General features: G+C 39.8%; 1 protein-coding gene across 3 annotated transcripts in view; it reads left to right on the top strand.

Annotated features, from left to right (window-relative positions):
* MYO3A (myosin IIIA) overlaps positions 1 to 16,484 on the top strand; it is a 117,966-nt gene that overhangs the window by 31,888 nt on the left and 69,594 nt on the right. For all 3 annotated transcript variants that reach the window (XM_061468223.1, XM_061468225.1, XM_061468224.1), the window contains 2 exons: positions 351 to 455; positions 1,174 to 1,273. In XM_061468223.1, the coding sequence (XP_061324207.1) occupies positions 351 to 455; positions 1,174 to 1,273 (205 nt within the window). The remainder of the gene's footprint in view (positions 1 to 350; positions 456 to 1,173; positions 1,274 to 16,484) is intronic.

The raw sequence follows: 16,484 nt of genomic DNA, 5'->3' as shown, positions 1-16,484 counted from the left end.
GCACCACTCACTGGGAGTGAGTGAACAAGTTACCTGACTGGGTTTAAACCACGACAACTAGAAGCCACTTCTGTTTCAGTGAAAAGCGATCGTGTATATAGGGAAACAAAGATACAGACTGCTGTACTTGTATTTGGGCAAGAATAATTAAATGTAGAAAATAGTGGGAAAAAAATGGCAAAAGTTGCTGTGTATGTTGTTTGTACAAATGGTAGACATGAGGACAGTTTGTAGTTTGCCAGTTTCATAGGAGCTCATTTGGCTACAAATACAAACCCCACTGAAAACTACAACCAGGTGGCTACTCCAACATTCTTAATTCCTTCTTCTGTTTCCCTCATATTTTGTAGCTGTGCAATGGAGGATCCGTGACTGATCTTGTGAAAGGATTTCTGAAGAGAGGCGAAAGGATGAATGAACTTATAATTGCTTACATTCTACATGAAGCTCTGATGGTAAGATAAGCTCTCAGTGAAAGGACTGTCAGTATTCAGCTCGTATTTTTTTCTTTAAATGAATGAAGATCATGTCTTCAGGTGAAGAAGAATTACTATGTTTCATTATTAAGAGAATGAAAATTTATTTCTGACTATTGCTTAATTTCCTCAGTAAACACAGTTCTGCATCAGAATTGCTTTGCTTTTGAGAAATAGCAGAAATACGCCCCAAATACTGTTCATTTTCTTATGTCTGTATCTGAAATATTATAGTAAGATGATCAACAGATTGAGTGAATTCAAACACTACTACAAGAATCCTTTTTTTTTCTTTTTTTGTTGCTGTTCAAGATCAAGTGTCATTATTTTTCATTTTCTTTTAACCAGAATTTGATATTCTGCAGTGGAATTTAGGCCCTGGCAGTTTTCTTTGAGTTTATACTCTAAAGGTGTCATATAGAATGTAGAGTTATAGTGCTTTTTTTCTGCTTTCATCTTGAAATTTCTACTTGACATAAAATGGACTAATTAAAAAACATCTATTTCTTAGGTTGTGCTAAGTGTTTGGTTTGTTTTTTTTTTCCAGCAAGAATGACATCTCCGTGGTTTTGGATTAAAAAAAAAACAAATCTGCTTTATGGTTTTCCACACTTCTCTGCTACTTTTTTGTTTCTGTTTTGTAGTCTAGAGGACAGAAGTGCTAGTAGAAAGTTCATGTTTACATCTCATCTTTCAGGGACTTCAGCATTTGCATGAAAACAAAACTATCCACCGTGATATTAAGGGAAATAATATCCTTTTGACCACTGAAGGAGGAGTCAAGCTTGTGGATTTTGGTAAGTTATTTTTACTTATATATACAACTAATGTTGTACATCTGAAGTATGGAAAATAAAATAAATCAGAAAAGATTAATTATGTTTTTAATAAGTTTTTGAGTTCTTTGTTAAAAATTGCTTGGATAACCAAAGTTTTTTTCTAACTTGATAGAAATAAAATATTCAGAGAATTTGTGTTTTTACAACTTTGGGGTTTCCAGCAATTTTGGTAATGCTGTTTTGATAGCATGGCTAACAAATAGAAGGTATAATTTGGTGGGAGTAAGTGCCAAGTGCTTTGGGGCAGACACAGTGAGTGAAATGGCAAAGTTAGTTAGTAGAGTTCAAATGAGGTTGGTACTTAGTTCCTTCAGGACCATGGGCTGTTTCAGTGAAATAAGAAGCTGATAGGGAAAAGCTTCCTGTTATATATAAGAAGACTTAGAACTTACTAGATCTTGTGAAGAATATATGAGCTTCACCTCAGTCACATATACTTCATTAGTGTGATTTGAAACAAAACAAGAGATATTGCAAGAAAGCAGTAGAGGGGGAGATATTACATAGGTAATCCCCATTTTCCAAAGTCTGGAAAAGTAACAGATTATTTTTGGCAAGTCTATACCTAAGAACTGGCATGAAGTGAAAAGGATGTGATCAAGTCTGTTAGGCCTAAAGTGATTTTTGAATGTTATCATCTGGTTTCACCACCAAAAGGGAAAAGCAGACATGCAGGTAAGTGGATGCAACCTGTTACTTATCAGCCATACTACAGTGATTTGCCTTAAAAGTGTATTGACTGCTGTTCCATATAAGGGGGTGTGTGTGTGTGTGTGTGTGTGTGTGTGTGTGTAAAAAATAGCAATGCTCATTATTATGAGCTGTTATCCCTGGTAGCACACTGTCTTCTAATGTTTAAATTCAATTTCTTGGTAACTACTTCACAGCATAGCAGACAATTGTAACTATGATTCCATTCAGAAGATGGAAAATCTGAAAATTTTCCTTTACCCTCCAATTTTTTTTTAATAAGATTTATTCAGTTGATACATAGCAATTTATCATGGGATTTTAACTCCCATTGCTGTAGTGTCTTCCTGCCAGTAGACTGTATTTATGTAACTCTCATTACTTCACATTTAAAATCCCCACAATTATTAGGGTTACTTATTCTGAAGATTCATGTGTTTATGTTCACTATTTTATTCATCAGATAGAATGTTCTATTGAAAAGCCTTCAGACTTCCTAAATTATCTTCTGTACACTTCCTAGTATTTTCTGATAGTCTGGAAGTTTAATGTGAGGCAAAATCAATATTTTTTCTCACAGGTTTTTAATGTATTGTGTATACTATTTTTTTTAAGGTGCTGAAGGCAGTTAGAGCCATGGAGGATCAATGTTTCTGAAAATTAACTCACTTATGCAGATGTCAAAACATACAAAATGTAGGAATGAGGACCTGAATTCTTTATTCCCCAGTTACTGCAGTCTGCGGCTAAGGCTGTAATTGAAAAATAACCTTAAAATCTTATGGGGAAAATTGTGATTCCAAAGCACAGATGAGAATATGCACAAGAAACAAACATACACACGCACTTACGTGGGTCAAGGAGGCACCTGTACTATCTGCAGTCCTTCATCTTAAAGGAATATAGAAACTGCACCTTAACTTAGGAAGAGATAGAAAGAATTTTCCCTGGCTTTTTTCACACACCCCCCCCCCACACCAAACCGAACAAAAAAAAAAAAAAAACACAAAAAAAACAAAGCACAATATGAAGCCAATAATGAGTAGTTAAATAGGAAAACATTACAGTCTTCACAAAATGATCATGGAAGACATACCATTCACTCTTCAGGCTGACGTTTAAGGTATTCAGCTGAGATTTGTAAGATTTGTGTCTTCTACTTAAGAGGATTTAAACCCACATTAATCAGATTCCAAGAGTATTTTTAAGTCAGAAATGTGAGTTGATCAAAATCTCTCATGTTGGCACTACTATAGAGTGTTGTACATAAACATTTATTGGATCAGGGACTGAAACTCATAGGCATCTTTTAATATATAAGCCTGTACATCTGCAGTCTGCAGAATGAGATAGACATGCAGGCACAATCCCATTTTCTTCCAGTAAATATTCAGTGGAACAAATTTTTTTTTGTTTATGTTGAACCAATTATTATGTGGGGCCAAGCAAACAAACAAACAGAACCAACCCAAATAACCACCCTGGCCTTTCTAGCATGCACACAACTTTTCTGTTGTGGGGAGGGGAGCAGAGGCAGTGGATTGAGGACCTCTTCAGCCACCAAACACACTTGACAAAGGAAGTGAGCCATTCCCAAGATAATTTTGTCTGTGCCATTCTCCTGCAAGCTGGTTGATGATGAGGTGTTCCTGAAGAGCCCTTTGTTCTCCTCTCCTGATACTCTTTATGGTGATTTTCATGTAAACAGGTGCATAAAACATGTATCTGAAAGATGGATCTGTGAAGTGTCTTATGGAGCACAATACTAGAAAAAGACCTATCCTCTGTCTGTATGTGTTGTGTGGTAATACAGTTTGCACTTGTGTCTTCTTTTTTTGTCTTTTTTATTTAAATTAAAGTACAGTTAGGAACTTTTTAAGAGTGGTAAATGAAAGAACAGTTAACTTTCAGTGAATTAAATCACCTTTGAAAATAGCTTTACTTTCCTTTGTTCTTTCTGTTCTCTTTGAACTTGATGGTATAGAGTACCACAGTTCCGAGTCCTTTCCTGCATAGCAGTACTGGCTTTCTAGAAGCTTCATTTTGTGACACAGTTTATACACGTTGCCTTACTGTTGTTGTGTCATAGGTATTTGTGTATGCTGTGGCCATAGTTTCTGGACACATTACAGTCTATGTAATGTAATGTAATGTAATGGATGACCTTCACAACACTCTTATGAGGAGGTAAATTACTATAATTCCCAGTTAACAGTTGGGGATCTGAAACTTTGAGAGACTGATCTGCTTGAGGTAGCTGAGGAAGTGTGTGGAAAAGCTTTCCCAAAATTCAGGCTAAAAGTCTGAACTGTTTGCCCTTCATAGAGGTACTGATAGCTAAAAAGATGAGAAGGACTTTGAAAGAATACTGTGGCAGCGCCTCACACAGATTGGTTTGAAGAGTGAAATTTTTGCATTCCCTTAAAATCCTGCTTTAATATTGCTTAATTACCCCAGTAATATTCTCGTATCTAAGAAACACTCAATCCCTGTTAACATTAATGATGAAATCAAGTAAATGAGTTTATAACGTCTCCACACCAATGCGTCTGGATCTCAATTACTTATAAAGGTATTGCCAGATAGAAGTTTTAGTCTAAACTGTCCAAGCCACAAGAAGTTTGAAATGCTGTTACAAGGGAAGCATCCTCTCTCCTCACATCCATCCAGTATGATATCTTAAATTGGCAAAGATAAACAAAATCAATCTTTTTTTTACTACAGATAATGAGTAGCAACCAAGGGGATCTACTCTAAGCATCCCATGATGACAGATTCAGTCCCTGAATTCTTTTAACTTCTAGATACATTAAAAGTTTGTATTTTCCTTATGGGAGAACACTGACTGAAGGCTGTTTTGCTACCTCAACATTTGTGGGAATTAGCTGTTTTTCTGGTAGAAAATCTTTGGGGAAGGATGGTACGCCTGGGAATTGCAGCAATTATGCTCTAAGCAAGGAGCATCCTCTACCACATCAATACAAATAATAAATAGCTGCACTATATTCAAGTGTAGCTGCTATGTTTTCAGTATAGTATAGAGATTTGATGGAAAAATATAGATTTACATTAAAGTAAATTCCCTGCAGCACTTTAAAGTGAGACAGCTGTATAATATATTGTATAAAAAGGTTTGGAGGAAGAAAAGTGTGAACTAAATTCCCATTTTATAAATATTCTTAATTATATTCACAATTGCTTATTAGCGTTCTGGGAAGAAAGTCTATTACATCTGTTTCTCAGCAGTCTGGTTGAATACTGTGGATTGATGTTAAAGAGCCAGATTGAAAAGAAATTTTACCACTAAAAGTGCAGAAAAACACCTACTAAAATTTTCAAAAACTTCTAGCATGTAAATCCAAATTAATTTAATGCTAGGTACCTATTGAAAGTCTTGTGACAAATTAATCTGCAGCTTTTACTGCCAAAATACCTTTCAGTGTCTGACCTTGTTTCATCAGTTAAAAAATTGGCCTGAAGTCACTTGCATGCATAGCACACCTCATCTGTAATAAAAATTCATATATTCATCTGCATCTTACAGTGTGTAACCGATTTCATGGGGAGCCAAGTGTATAACATCTGCTTATGCTGACAAATATTTGCTTCTTTTAATAGTCCCTCTCAATTCAATTTTTTTTCTTGAAATCAGGATGCTGCACAGGGCCTTTTGTGTATTAAACAATATTAGTCTAAGACGCAATTCCCATTTGGAAATTCTGAGATGTCAAATAACATGCTGTTTTAAAAGGGGAGTATCTTAGCTGTATTATTATTTTTATTATTTTAACTTTGGTCTGAAAAAGTCCAAGTGACATTTCATTTTGAAAGATTTGACGTGTTTCTGAAATCCCCTGCCACTGCAGTGAGTCTGAGAGCTTAAAGCCCAGAGCTTTTCACACTTGCATGTGGGGAACTCATGGAGGGAAGAACCACTTTTCCACTAAAAGTTCTGAAACATCTAGAGTTATGTTGCAAGTCATTCTTTTAGCTAAAAACAGGAGAGTGTAATGCTGATGGAAAATTCCTCTTCAGCTGTGTTTCCGAGGCTTAATCTTGTAGGCTGACAGTCTTGAACAAGGGTACAGGTAGCTCATACTTCTTAAGGGACTGCTGAAGCCTGCTGCCACAGACTAGAAATATGATGAGCAGCTGTTGTCTTGGAAATGCCCACAAAAAAATGTAAGTATAGATTGTACTCCATCACATAGGCAAATGCATAGCTTTCCAGCAGTATTGTGCCTTGCTGAAGGCCTTGTCCTTCTATGCATCTAATTAAAACATGCTTTCTTGCCACATGTAATTAGACTGTTGACATTATTACCAAGAAAAGTCATAGGAAAAATAAAAACCAAGACAGACATCTCAACATCTCAGTAGATGTTAGAAATATTCAAGAAGCCAGACATCTAAATGGATACTAGAAATACTCGAGTTCCCATAATGAAAATAAAAAGTTGGAGGACTCATTAAATCTTTGGAATTCAAGCCAATGTTTAACCACAAGAGTTCCCATTATTCCCCCAGGTTTGCCTATGACTACCACTGTGGAAAAGGGGATATTGAAAAGGACTGGCACTCTCTATTTTTAGTTTCTTCTTCATTAATGGTATTTAAAACTCTTCATCATTAGTCTCTGAGTAAGAAATACATAGGAAAGATCGAGGGGGGGTTTGTAGGTAAAGCAGGTTCCAGTGGAAGATATGGAAAGAAGGTAATGCAATCTCACTGGTGCTGGCAGATGGTGGAAAATTACAAGCTGTTCTGCATGTAGTTAGTGGAATACTGGGTTCCTTTAATACTGTGGATACCTTTTCAAGGGTTCCTTTAATACTGTGGATAAAGAGATTGCATAAGTAAAACATGTATTGTAACATTAATGGAATATATAGTGAAGGTAAGGTGATTTTTGTACTTCAACCATGCTCAGTTTGCATTTTTTCTGCTTTTTGTTTTACATCAAATATTTGATGTAAAAGTTGCATGTGAATATTGTCTTGGCATTCCAAAAGCAGTTTCAGATATCACACTTTGCATGTAGCTAGCACAGTTTTATCGTGAATGTATAGTGGCCTGAGTCAACTAGACATTTAATATGAACTGGGGGAGGGAATACTGTATTGCTCTATTTAGACATACTGAAAACTGACATTACTTTGTTCAATACTTGAACTGTTTCTTCCTTGTACTTGGAAAACTGCAGGTAGACAGAAGTTAGCTTTTGTGTTTGGAATATAATAGGGTTATTATTTTGTTACGGAGAGAATTATCTTTCTTCTTTTAAAGCTACTTGAAGTCATCCAAAGTTAAGGCAATGTTAATGCTGGCAGTTCTGGATAGCCTTATAATTGCAAATTGTAATTTGTTAAAACAAGCCAATTGTATGGCACTCTTTTTGGTAGTATATTTTTATATTAACTCTATTTTTACTTTAAAATGCATGCATAATTTCATTCAGATGATAACAAGTAAAAATATTAAGTTCATTTCATGATTCAGTTGAGTTCATAAAATAATTTTCTTGGTTTTTTTTTCTCCTAGAAAGAGTGTTTAATAATTTTGCCTACATTTCTCTTCCTTACAAATTATGTGATGCTTTACTACTAGTAGTGATCAGTAGCAATCGATCAACGTAAGTTCAGATGCATGGATGTTTTTGTTATGTTTTATTGCATTCTATTCATGTCTATTCCCATAGAGAAATACAGGTCAAAATACTTAGTATTCTGTGACTGTACTAAGCAGTAGAGTTTTTGAAGTATTGATGTGCCAGCAGCTGCTATAATGACAAAGCAAGAGTAGTAAAATCAGTTACACTATAGAGCATGTCCAAAATATAGGGACAATCTCAAAGTAATTAAGGAGTCCATAGTAGGACTGCATCTTAATAGTTCCACTGTGTAATTGCTCACCTCTCCTGATTTTCTGGTGCATGAGGAGCTTTCTGCTGGTCATGTGGGGAAAGTTTCTGAAATCTTGGGACAGAGGCTGAAGAGGGAACCACAACTCTGTTCCCTTGCTGTGACACAGTGCTATGGACTCTCCCTGCCGTGAACAGACTTGATAGATGCAGTTTATTAACTGATTACAGATCAATCTAGCAAGCCTTGTGTGGCATCTGGCACTTCAGAGGGAGAGAAGGCTCACAGGACTGTGCTGCAAATGCACACAGTACAGTTTGGGCTGCAATAGATTGGGAGTCTAGAACCACCTTGTGCTCAGTGAATGGGTTGAGAAAACAATTGTGACTGATCCAGGTTTGGAGCACTGTTGGAACATTTTTGGGAGGGACATTTTAATCTCTGTCCCTTTTAATATATATCATGGTTCCCAGCCTCGCATGTCCTGCGAGGAGAAACCATTGAAGAGGAACTCAACATGACCTTGAGTAATTTTCCAGACTTGTAGATTACTTACTCTGGAGTAGTCAGAATATTCTGTTGCGTCTCTTTCTCCTTGCCCTGCATTAGCTAAAATGCTGTCTGAATCATTCAGCAAAAATGAAACAATTAATTAAAATAATTTCATTTGAAAGTATTAAAAATAAAATAATTTTTTCTGCCCTTAGCTTTCTTCAAGCAATGAATCATAGCAAGGCTTGTATTTGCCTTAGTCATTCTAGCATGCATCGTAATAAAGCTATATGCTTCACTGATTCAGATCAAAAACAGGCTATTATTGTGTTGACATTTTTGCATACCATATAGTGTCACATTCACACGTCGCTTCTAAAAAGCATTTACTAAGGGACTGTGGCAGAAGCCAACAGAAGTAGGAGACTTTGAAGAAAGCTTTCTTCATGAGCAGCTTGTCAGACTGCTTTGAACCCAATCATAGTAATAATTCCAAATTTTTCAAACTAGGGATAGCAGGGATAAGATGGATTGCGTTGGCTTGAGCTGTGGAACATTTTCATTGTTGAATGCTTAATTCTTTGTTGAAGGCTTACTCCCTAAAAACTTATTTTATGGGCCATGTGTGAATGAGAACCTTTGTGCTGTTCAATAACAGAAAAAAAAAAGAAATCATGTGGCCAAATTCTGTATCCAGGATAAGCTGTACACTTGGTCTTTCAAGTGTTTTCTTCTAAGGCACATAAAGATGTCACTGATGGCTTAAACATTAAAGAAGCTTGACACAGAAAGGTGGTGTCATATGCCAGAGACACATGAAGTGAGAAGATACCCCTATCTGGCCAGCAAAGGCTTGTTCTTGGTTTTCTCATGAGTCATATCTGTGTATACTAAAATCCATTAATTTTTACCTGAAAGTTGAACCCAATTATTCATTTGTACTGATGTATTCCCATCCTTATGTATTTTAAACATTTTGTCCATCAGCACAGATGTTGCCAGTAACCCAGATAATCTTAACAGGAGCACCATGTCATGTAACAAAGAGAAAAATCGCCAGGGTTTTCCCATTCATACACAAAAAAAAATAATCTTTTTTGGGTCTCAAAAGTGTCAGTTAGTTTGAAACCTCATATGTAGGAAGGCAGGATCTAAAAAGGAGCACTTTCCTCACCAACATACTTGAGTATTCATATTGTAGAAGTAGTATCAGGTTGGAAAAGACCTCCAAGATCATCTTCAGCAGATTGTGTGTAGCTGCACAAATCCCTTAGGCTCCAGAGAAGACTGCTTCTCCTATCTAAATACATCTGGCCAATTGTGCATCAGGAAAACAAATGTTCCTGTGCGTCCCTTTCAGGAAACTAGCTGAAGCCCTGAAGCATGAGATTTGATTAAAATCACTGGCCTGGTGCCACACTGAATAGTCAGGAGCATGTGGAGGGCATCCCATGATCACCTGCTCTGCTGAAGGCTATGGAAAGGGTACAGGCAGAATCATAGACTAAGGGAAGCATGAGTACACTGCCACAATATCCTGACAATCTCCTGTATTATGAAAAAGTTCTCAAGTTTCTTAAAGAAAGAAGCTGCATTAGAACCTTTTGTTTAAAAAAGATTATGTATCTCATAGATGTAGCGTTCTGCTTTTTTCTTTTTAAATCACTGCTTGCAATTTTATTATCATATGTAACTTATAATGATTTTGTATCTGATTTAGGATTTTCATTTTGTTCCTTATATGCCTAAAAATGCCTTTTCTTTGCTTTTAATCTTTGTGGTGAGTTTACTCTGAAAGCCACTGGACTTTGATTCCCTTAGTTTTCATTTATATCACACTATATTTCATAGTACAGACTCAATTTTTTATCCCACTCTTGCTCCATGCCTCTTGGCTTGTAGTAATCACCACGGATTTTTAATTTTCCAGGCAGCTCATATACATGGTCTTCTTGTGTACCAAGCTTTTGATCTTCCTGAAGTTGTAAAGGACCACTTGGTTACTTTTGGGATATGTTTAAAATTGCATCTGCGGTGCATGTTTTTCTGAGTGGGATACTTTAGTTTTCATCATTACTACACTACATGCATAAAAATAACACATGAAGACAGGGATGTGGTGATAAAAGGCAGAGGCACTCAATGCCTTCTTTACCATGGTCTTTAGTTGTTATACTTGCTTTCAGTAATCCCAAATCTGTGAGACCAATGGGAAAGTCTGAACCAAGGCAAAATTACCCTTGGTAGCGGAGGATTAGGTTAGGGAGAATTTAAATTAATTGGACATACACAAGTCCATGGGACGTGATGTGATGCACCCAGGAGTGCTGAGGGAGCTGGCCCATGTCATTGCAAGGCCACTCTGGATAATCCTTGAAAGGTCTTGGAGACTGAGTGCGTTCCTAAGGACTGGAAGGAAGCTATTGTCACTCTTATCTTCAAGAAGAGCAAGAAGGAGGATTCAGAGAACCACAGGCTTTGATTCGGAGAACCACTTCCACTTTGATCCCTGGGAAGGTGATGGAGCAAATAATCCTGAAAATCATTTCTAAACATATGAAGGGCAAGAAAGTGATTTTAGTAGACAGTGTGGATTTATGACAAGGAAGCAATGCCTCATCATAACATGACATAACGTAACACACACCTTTCAACATAAAATACTCCTGAAAATTCTTAATTTTTTTTGGCTCCTCATTTCAACTTTGTTTCCTATATTTTTATTTCCATCTTATTGGTCAGAACCTTATTTTAGTTCTATATTTGAGCCCTTATCACTGAGTTCTCATGCGTCTTTTTGTGCCAAAAGCTCACCCAAAGAAAGAGTATCGTGCTATTTTGTTTAAAAGCTTGGTTTCGAGGTCAGTTGATTGTCTGTAAGAAATTCTGAGTATTGACATTGTTTCAAAAATGTTCTGAAACACATGTATCCTTATGGCCTGTTAGTAACACTTTCTATTAATACCTTTATGCTTTCTATCCATGCCAAGTAAATAAACCTGGGATCAGCATTCTGGTCTCCCTTTACAATCTTAGTGGGGATGCTGCCATCAGTGCAATACAGTTAAAACCTGATGCGTTTTGATGTTGACATTTGGACTATCATAATTGCTTTGTTTTAATCTTCTTTCTCTGTTGTCTTTTGTTGTGGATTTTGACGGAATTATGTGTATTATGGTTTTAGCATTTTGTATGCATTTCAGCTGATCTGTCTGAAGGTATCCTGTCTGTATACGTCCCATTACACCAATACAACGCAAAAGAAGCAAACAAAGAAATGAGACAGTGTCAAGGATAACAGCAATTACAGAGGAGTTATGCCACTACGATTGTTCCATGGGAAGTAGCTACTTCCCTCTCTGCTTCCTGACAAGAATGGTGGCTTCTTCTCAAAGTGAAGCTTAGGGTACTAAAGGAAAACCTTAAACCATTGGGACCTGTTGTCTCCAGATCTAGTAAAAAGATGAAGTTGAGTCATTTATGAGGGATCGTCTTCACACCACTGTAAGAAAGGCAAAGAAGGAGAGGCCGCTTTTTGCAGCAAAAAACATGGAACAGGAATGCCAAAATGCATCTGTTAGCAGGCTTATGGGGAATGCAGTGTAAGATGCTGGTGCTGCTTTACATCTGTTTCTCTGGGAGATGAAAAAGTATTGGGAAATAATTCAAAGCATTTCAGCCTGTTTAGGTCTGCAGGATTAACAGCAGGAGCAGTTTCTGGTCCAGAGACTAGCTTGACGAATGGTTGGGTTGCAGGTTCTTAATCCAAGGAAGGTCACAAAGAGGATGTTTTGGTTGGGAAGTGGACACTGAAAGGACAAATGAAGAAAGGTTATGAAAGAGGTAGCCAGAGGAATGTAATAGCTAAAATGTAAGCCTTTTGGGGTAGGGTCTGTGTTTTTATGTATAAAGGCAGTGGTGTCCTGGGTTCAGCAGTAGCAGTCATGTTTCTTCTTCTCGGTAGCTGATGCAGTGCTGTGTTTTGACTTTCGGCCTGGGAACAGAACTGATAGAGATGTTTTGGTTTGGCCAAGGACTTTGTGAGCCTCATGCTCTGCCAGGGAGGAGGAAAAGCCGGGAGGAAGCAGAGACAGGACACCTGACCCAAACTGACCAAAGAGGTATTCCATACCACAGCACGTCATGCCCAGGATGTAACTGGGAGTTAGCCGGAAAGGCTGGGAGACTGCAGGGTTGGAGGAGGTATCGGTCGGAGCTTGGTCGGGCTTGGGGGGCGAGTTATCGGTCAGCGGGTGGTGAGGTGTTGTATTCTCTTCCCTTGTTATTTCCTTTATCATTATTATCATTGGTGGTAGCAGTAGTGATTTGTGTTATACCTTAGTTACTAAACTGTTCTTATCTCAACCCGTGGGAGTTGCATTCTTTTGATTCTCCTCTCCGTCCCTCCGAGAGCAGGGGGAGGGCAAGAAAGGGGGGGAAGTGAGCGAACGAGTTACCTGACTGGGTTTAAACCACGACAGTTCTTTTTGGCGCCCAACGTGGGGCACGAAGGGTTGAGATAACGGCAGATCTGACCGGATTAATAGTCACTCGTCACAATGCTGATTTATTGGCTCTCAGAGTTGTTCTTGTTGATCTCACAGCTTCAGACCGTTGTAACTTACTTAGAGCCGGTATTTGCTGTGATAGTGTTTATCAAGTGTGGGACCTGGGCTAAGGTTCTTGTCTCACTGTGCTTTATGGCAATGGCTTGTAATACGGGCGGGCTCCAGCAGCAGGGCAGGACGGACGTGGCCGTGGACTTGTACCTGGCCGTCCGGCTGCTCTTCACCGCCCTGGCCCTCGCCCTACTCTCCATCTTCGTGAGGCTGCGGGGAACTGAGGGGGAGCGGTCCCGGGAGCCGGCGGCTGCTGAAGCGGCCCGGGAGAGCGGCCCCGGGGACCAAGCGGCGGCGGGAGCGGGGCCGGAGGCCGCCAGGGGACGGCTGCCGGTGGAGGAGGTCGGGGCGGTCGAGGAGCAGAAGGAAGCGGCTGCCGAGCAGCGGGATAAGGCGGCGGAGGAGCCGAGCCCCGCGGAAGAGCCGAACCCCGCGGAGGAGCCGAGCCCCGCGGAGGAGCCCAGCCCCGCGACGGCCGAGAGCATGCCCCGGAAGCCGCCCGCCGAGCCCCAGGAGGATGCAGGAGACCACGCAGCATTTCCCAGCAAGGCAGAGGAGGAAGAGCTGGACTCAGGAAAAGAGAAGCCGGTGGTGGGAGAGCCGGCAAGCACAGCAGCTACACCAGCCCCAGTGACAAGTACAGCAGCATCGTTTGAGAGTTCTGAAGGTTTCGAATGGCCTTTGGGTATCCTTGGGACCTGCCTGCTGATTGTGATGGGGATCAGCATGTTGGCACACACACAGACTGTGTTCTACCCACAACCATTTTGTCTGATCTCAAAAGTTAAGCAGAGTCAGGTTTGGGTCTTGTCTGGGGTTAGACGACAATATAGGGGGACCAAGAGGTTTTCCCCAAGGCTGGACAGTCATGAGTGGCAGGGTGTGTGTGACAGTATGGGCAAGTATCTAGTCCACTGGGCCCCTCCAGTGCTTTGGAAGCGTCGGAGATGGAAGGCAGCTGTATGGAGTCCCCAGCAACAAGCTGCAGAAACTGCTTAAGGGGACAGTGAATTATTTTAAGCCTGGTGGGCCCATGGCACTTCAGGCCATCAGAGCAGAGATGCAACACAGAGATGGACTCATGATCGAGGGGTGGACTTAACAATGGACACTATTGCCCAGGTTATTCACGAGCGTGAACACTGCACACAGTCTCTCCTGCTCTGGAAGACTGTTACAAGAGATGGAGCCTGCCATCATGGACCAGATGGACTCAGCAGCTTTATAGGGACTGGTCCATGCACTAAGATAAGAGTGATGGTATATTGAAAATGTGGGAACTGAGCATGACGTGAATGGTATGGAATAAGGGGTGGATAATGTCCTGGGTTCAGCAGTAGCAGTCATGTTTCTTCTTCTTGGTAGCTGATGCAGTGCTGTGTTTTGACTTTCGGCCTGGGAACAGAACTGATAGAGATGTTTTGGTTTGGCCAAGGACTTTGTGAGCCTCATGCTCTGGCAGGGAGGAGGGGAAGCCGGGAGGAAGCAGAGACAGGACACCTGACCCAAACTGACCAAAGAGGTATTCCATACCACAGCACGTCATGCCCAGGATGTAACTGGGAGTTAGCCGGAAGGGCTGGGAGACGGCAGGGTTGGAGGAGGTATCGGTCGGAGCTTGGTCGGGCTTGGGGGGCGAGTTATCGGTCAGCGGGTGGTGAGGTGTTGTATTCTGTTCCCTTGTTATTTCCTTTATCATTATTATCATTGGTGGTAGCAGCAGTGATTTGTGTTATACCTTAGTTACTAAACTGTTCTTATCTCAACCCGTGGGAGTTGCATTCTTCTGATTCTCCTCTCCGTCCCTCCGAGAGCAGAGGGAGGGCAAGAAAGGGGGGGAAGTGAGCGAACGAGTTACCTGACTGGGTTTAAACCACGACAAGTGGCTAGCACGTTGTTGATGCAGTCTCCCTGCTGTGTGCTGAATGTGAATTTAGTAGAATTTGCTAGGGCTCACCATTCCCCCTTTAGCATCAACCAGTAAAATGCGCATACTTCTGTCACAGGACATAACCATAAAATGATGCTATACAGCCTCCCAGTTTAGATCAGAACAGTGTCTGCTCAGATTGGATGCTACTATGAGACAAATCTTTCCTAATAATAGGGAGCTCATTTCTGCATTGTTTTGCTTTTACTGAGTACTAAGGTCAGAAGTAAGTGGCTTTACTTTCAATGTTATTCCAATATGCCAGTTTTTCCAATGAAAAGCTTGAATAATAGTCATGGTGTAAATCTGCTAATTTCTAGGTTTTATTAGTAACCTAATGCCAAAAAAAAAAAAAAAAAGAGAGGAGGAAACCAATATTTTCCTTGGGGTATGGTCTCCATTGGTACTATTAATGCAGTTATTCATTAAGCTTTTAACTTTCATAAGAGTTACCATTTGTGTGTGATAAAATGCTCTTTTATAACATATTTTTAGATTTTCTTAGGAGAATATTTGACTCATATGGCAGCAAAGCAATAGTGAAGGGGAAGGGGAAGGAGCAAGATGGGTTTTTTTGAAAATGCACAAGTTAAAAAAAGCTGGCCAGCTACATGCTTGACTGGTTACTGAAATGCTGGAAGAAATGTTACTAAGTGTGGAATTACATCATATTTCCTCTATACACAGAAAAAGCCTGAGGAAATATCATTTGTCATAAAACCTAGGCTCCATAATCTGAAATGCCACTTTACTGCTAGGAGCAAAAGGATAAAAACCCAAAACAAACAAAAAGCACACAAAAAACCTCAAGAGCCTGAAGAAGGTAGTGGTGAACAATTTAAATTAAATCAGCTTTTTATTAAGGTAAAAAAGGGTGGAGGAGGAAAAAAAATCCTTCAGTTTAATAATTACAGTTCAAAGACAAAAAAAACCAACAGTGCACAGACAGAAAAGAATGTGCAGATTAATGTTCCTTTCATATTTTGTTCTGTATCTCTACAGAAAGTCGTGATTATTTAGAATATCTGAAAATGGAATCATAAAAATTTCTTTGCCTGCAGATCTGAATCCTGTTTCCTTGTCCAAGACTACAAAAAAGGCCTTAGCACAGGGGACTCCCACAACACATAGAAAGAGAGAGGGAAGAGTAGCTTCCTTTCCCTTCAAAAACGAGGATCACGTAATGATGTCTGTTGGCATCTCTGCAACGGTGACAGATGTGTGTTGATGTGTGCTTACTCCTTGCTTTCTGAATGACGTGTTTTGCTGTGGGCTTGGAACAGCCACAGCTCGAAACAACCAGCCGGAAGCTGGACCTCAGACAACTCCTTGAGGTGCCAAAAACAAAGCCATGCTTAGCTGAGCTGAAGTAGGACTGATGGACTTTGTGCTAAGACTGACCTACTTTCCATGGTGTAAACACTGTGTATTGGTCTTTCTGCATGCAGGGAGAGAGAGATTTTACTTTCTCAAGCCTGAAGTAGTCTAGAGGGAGGCAACCATAAAAGCAATGGTTGTGTTTGTCTCACAACAAACACAAGGCAGGATCTTTCTTGCTGCCTTATTTTCAGCAGTTA

This window comes from Pezoporus flaviventris, unplaced genomic scaffold (genome assembly GCF_033815535.1).
Source record: "Pezoporus flaviventris isolate CSIRO_AGI_PZ_B2104156 unplaced genomic scaffold, CSIRO_AGI_Pfla_v1 ptg000047l, whole genome shotgun sequence".
Taxonomy (NCBI): domain Eukaryota; kingdom Metazoa; phylum Chordata; class Aves; order Psittaciformes; family Psittacidae; genus Pezoporus; species Pezoporus flaviventris.
Note: the sequence above shows the minus strand (reverse complement) of the source record. Positions and strands in the feature narration are given on the sequence as shown.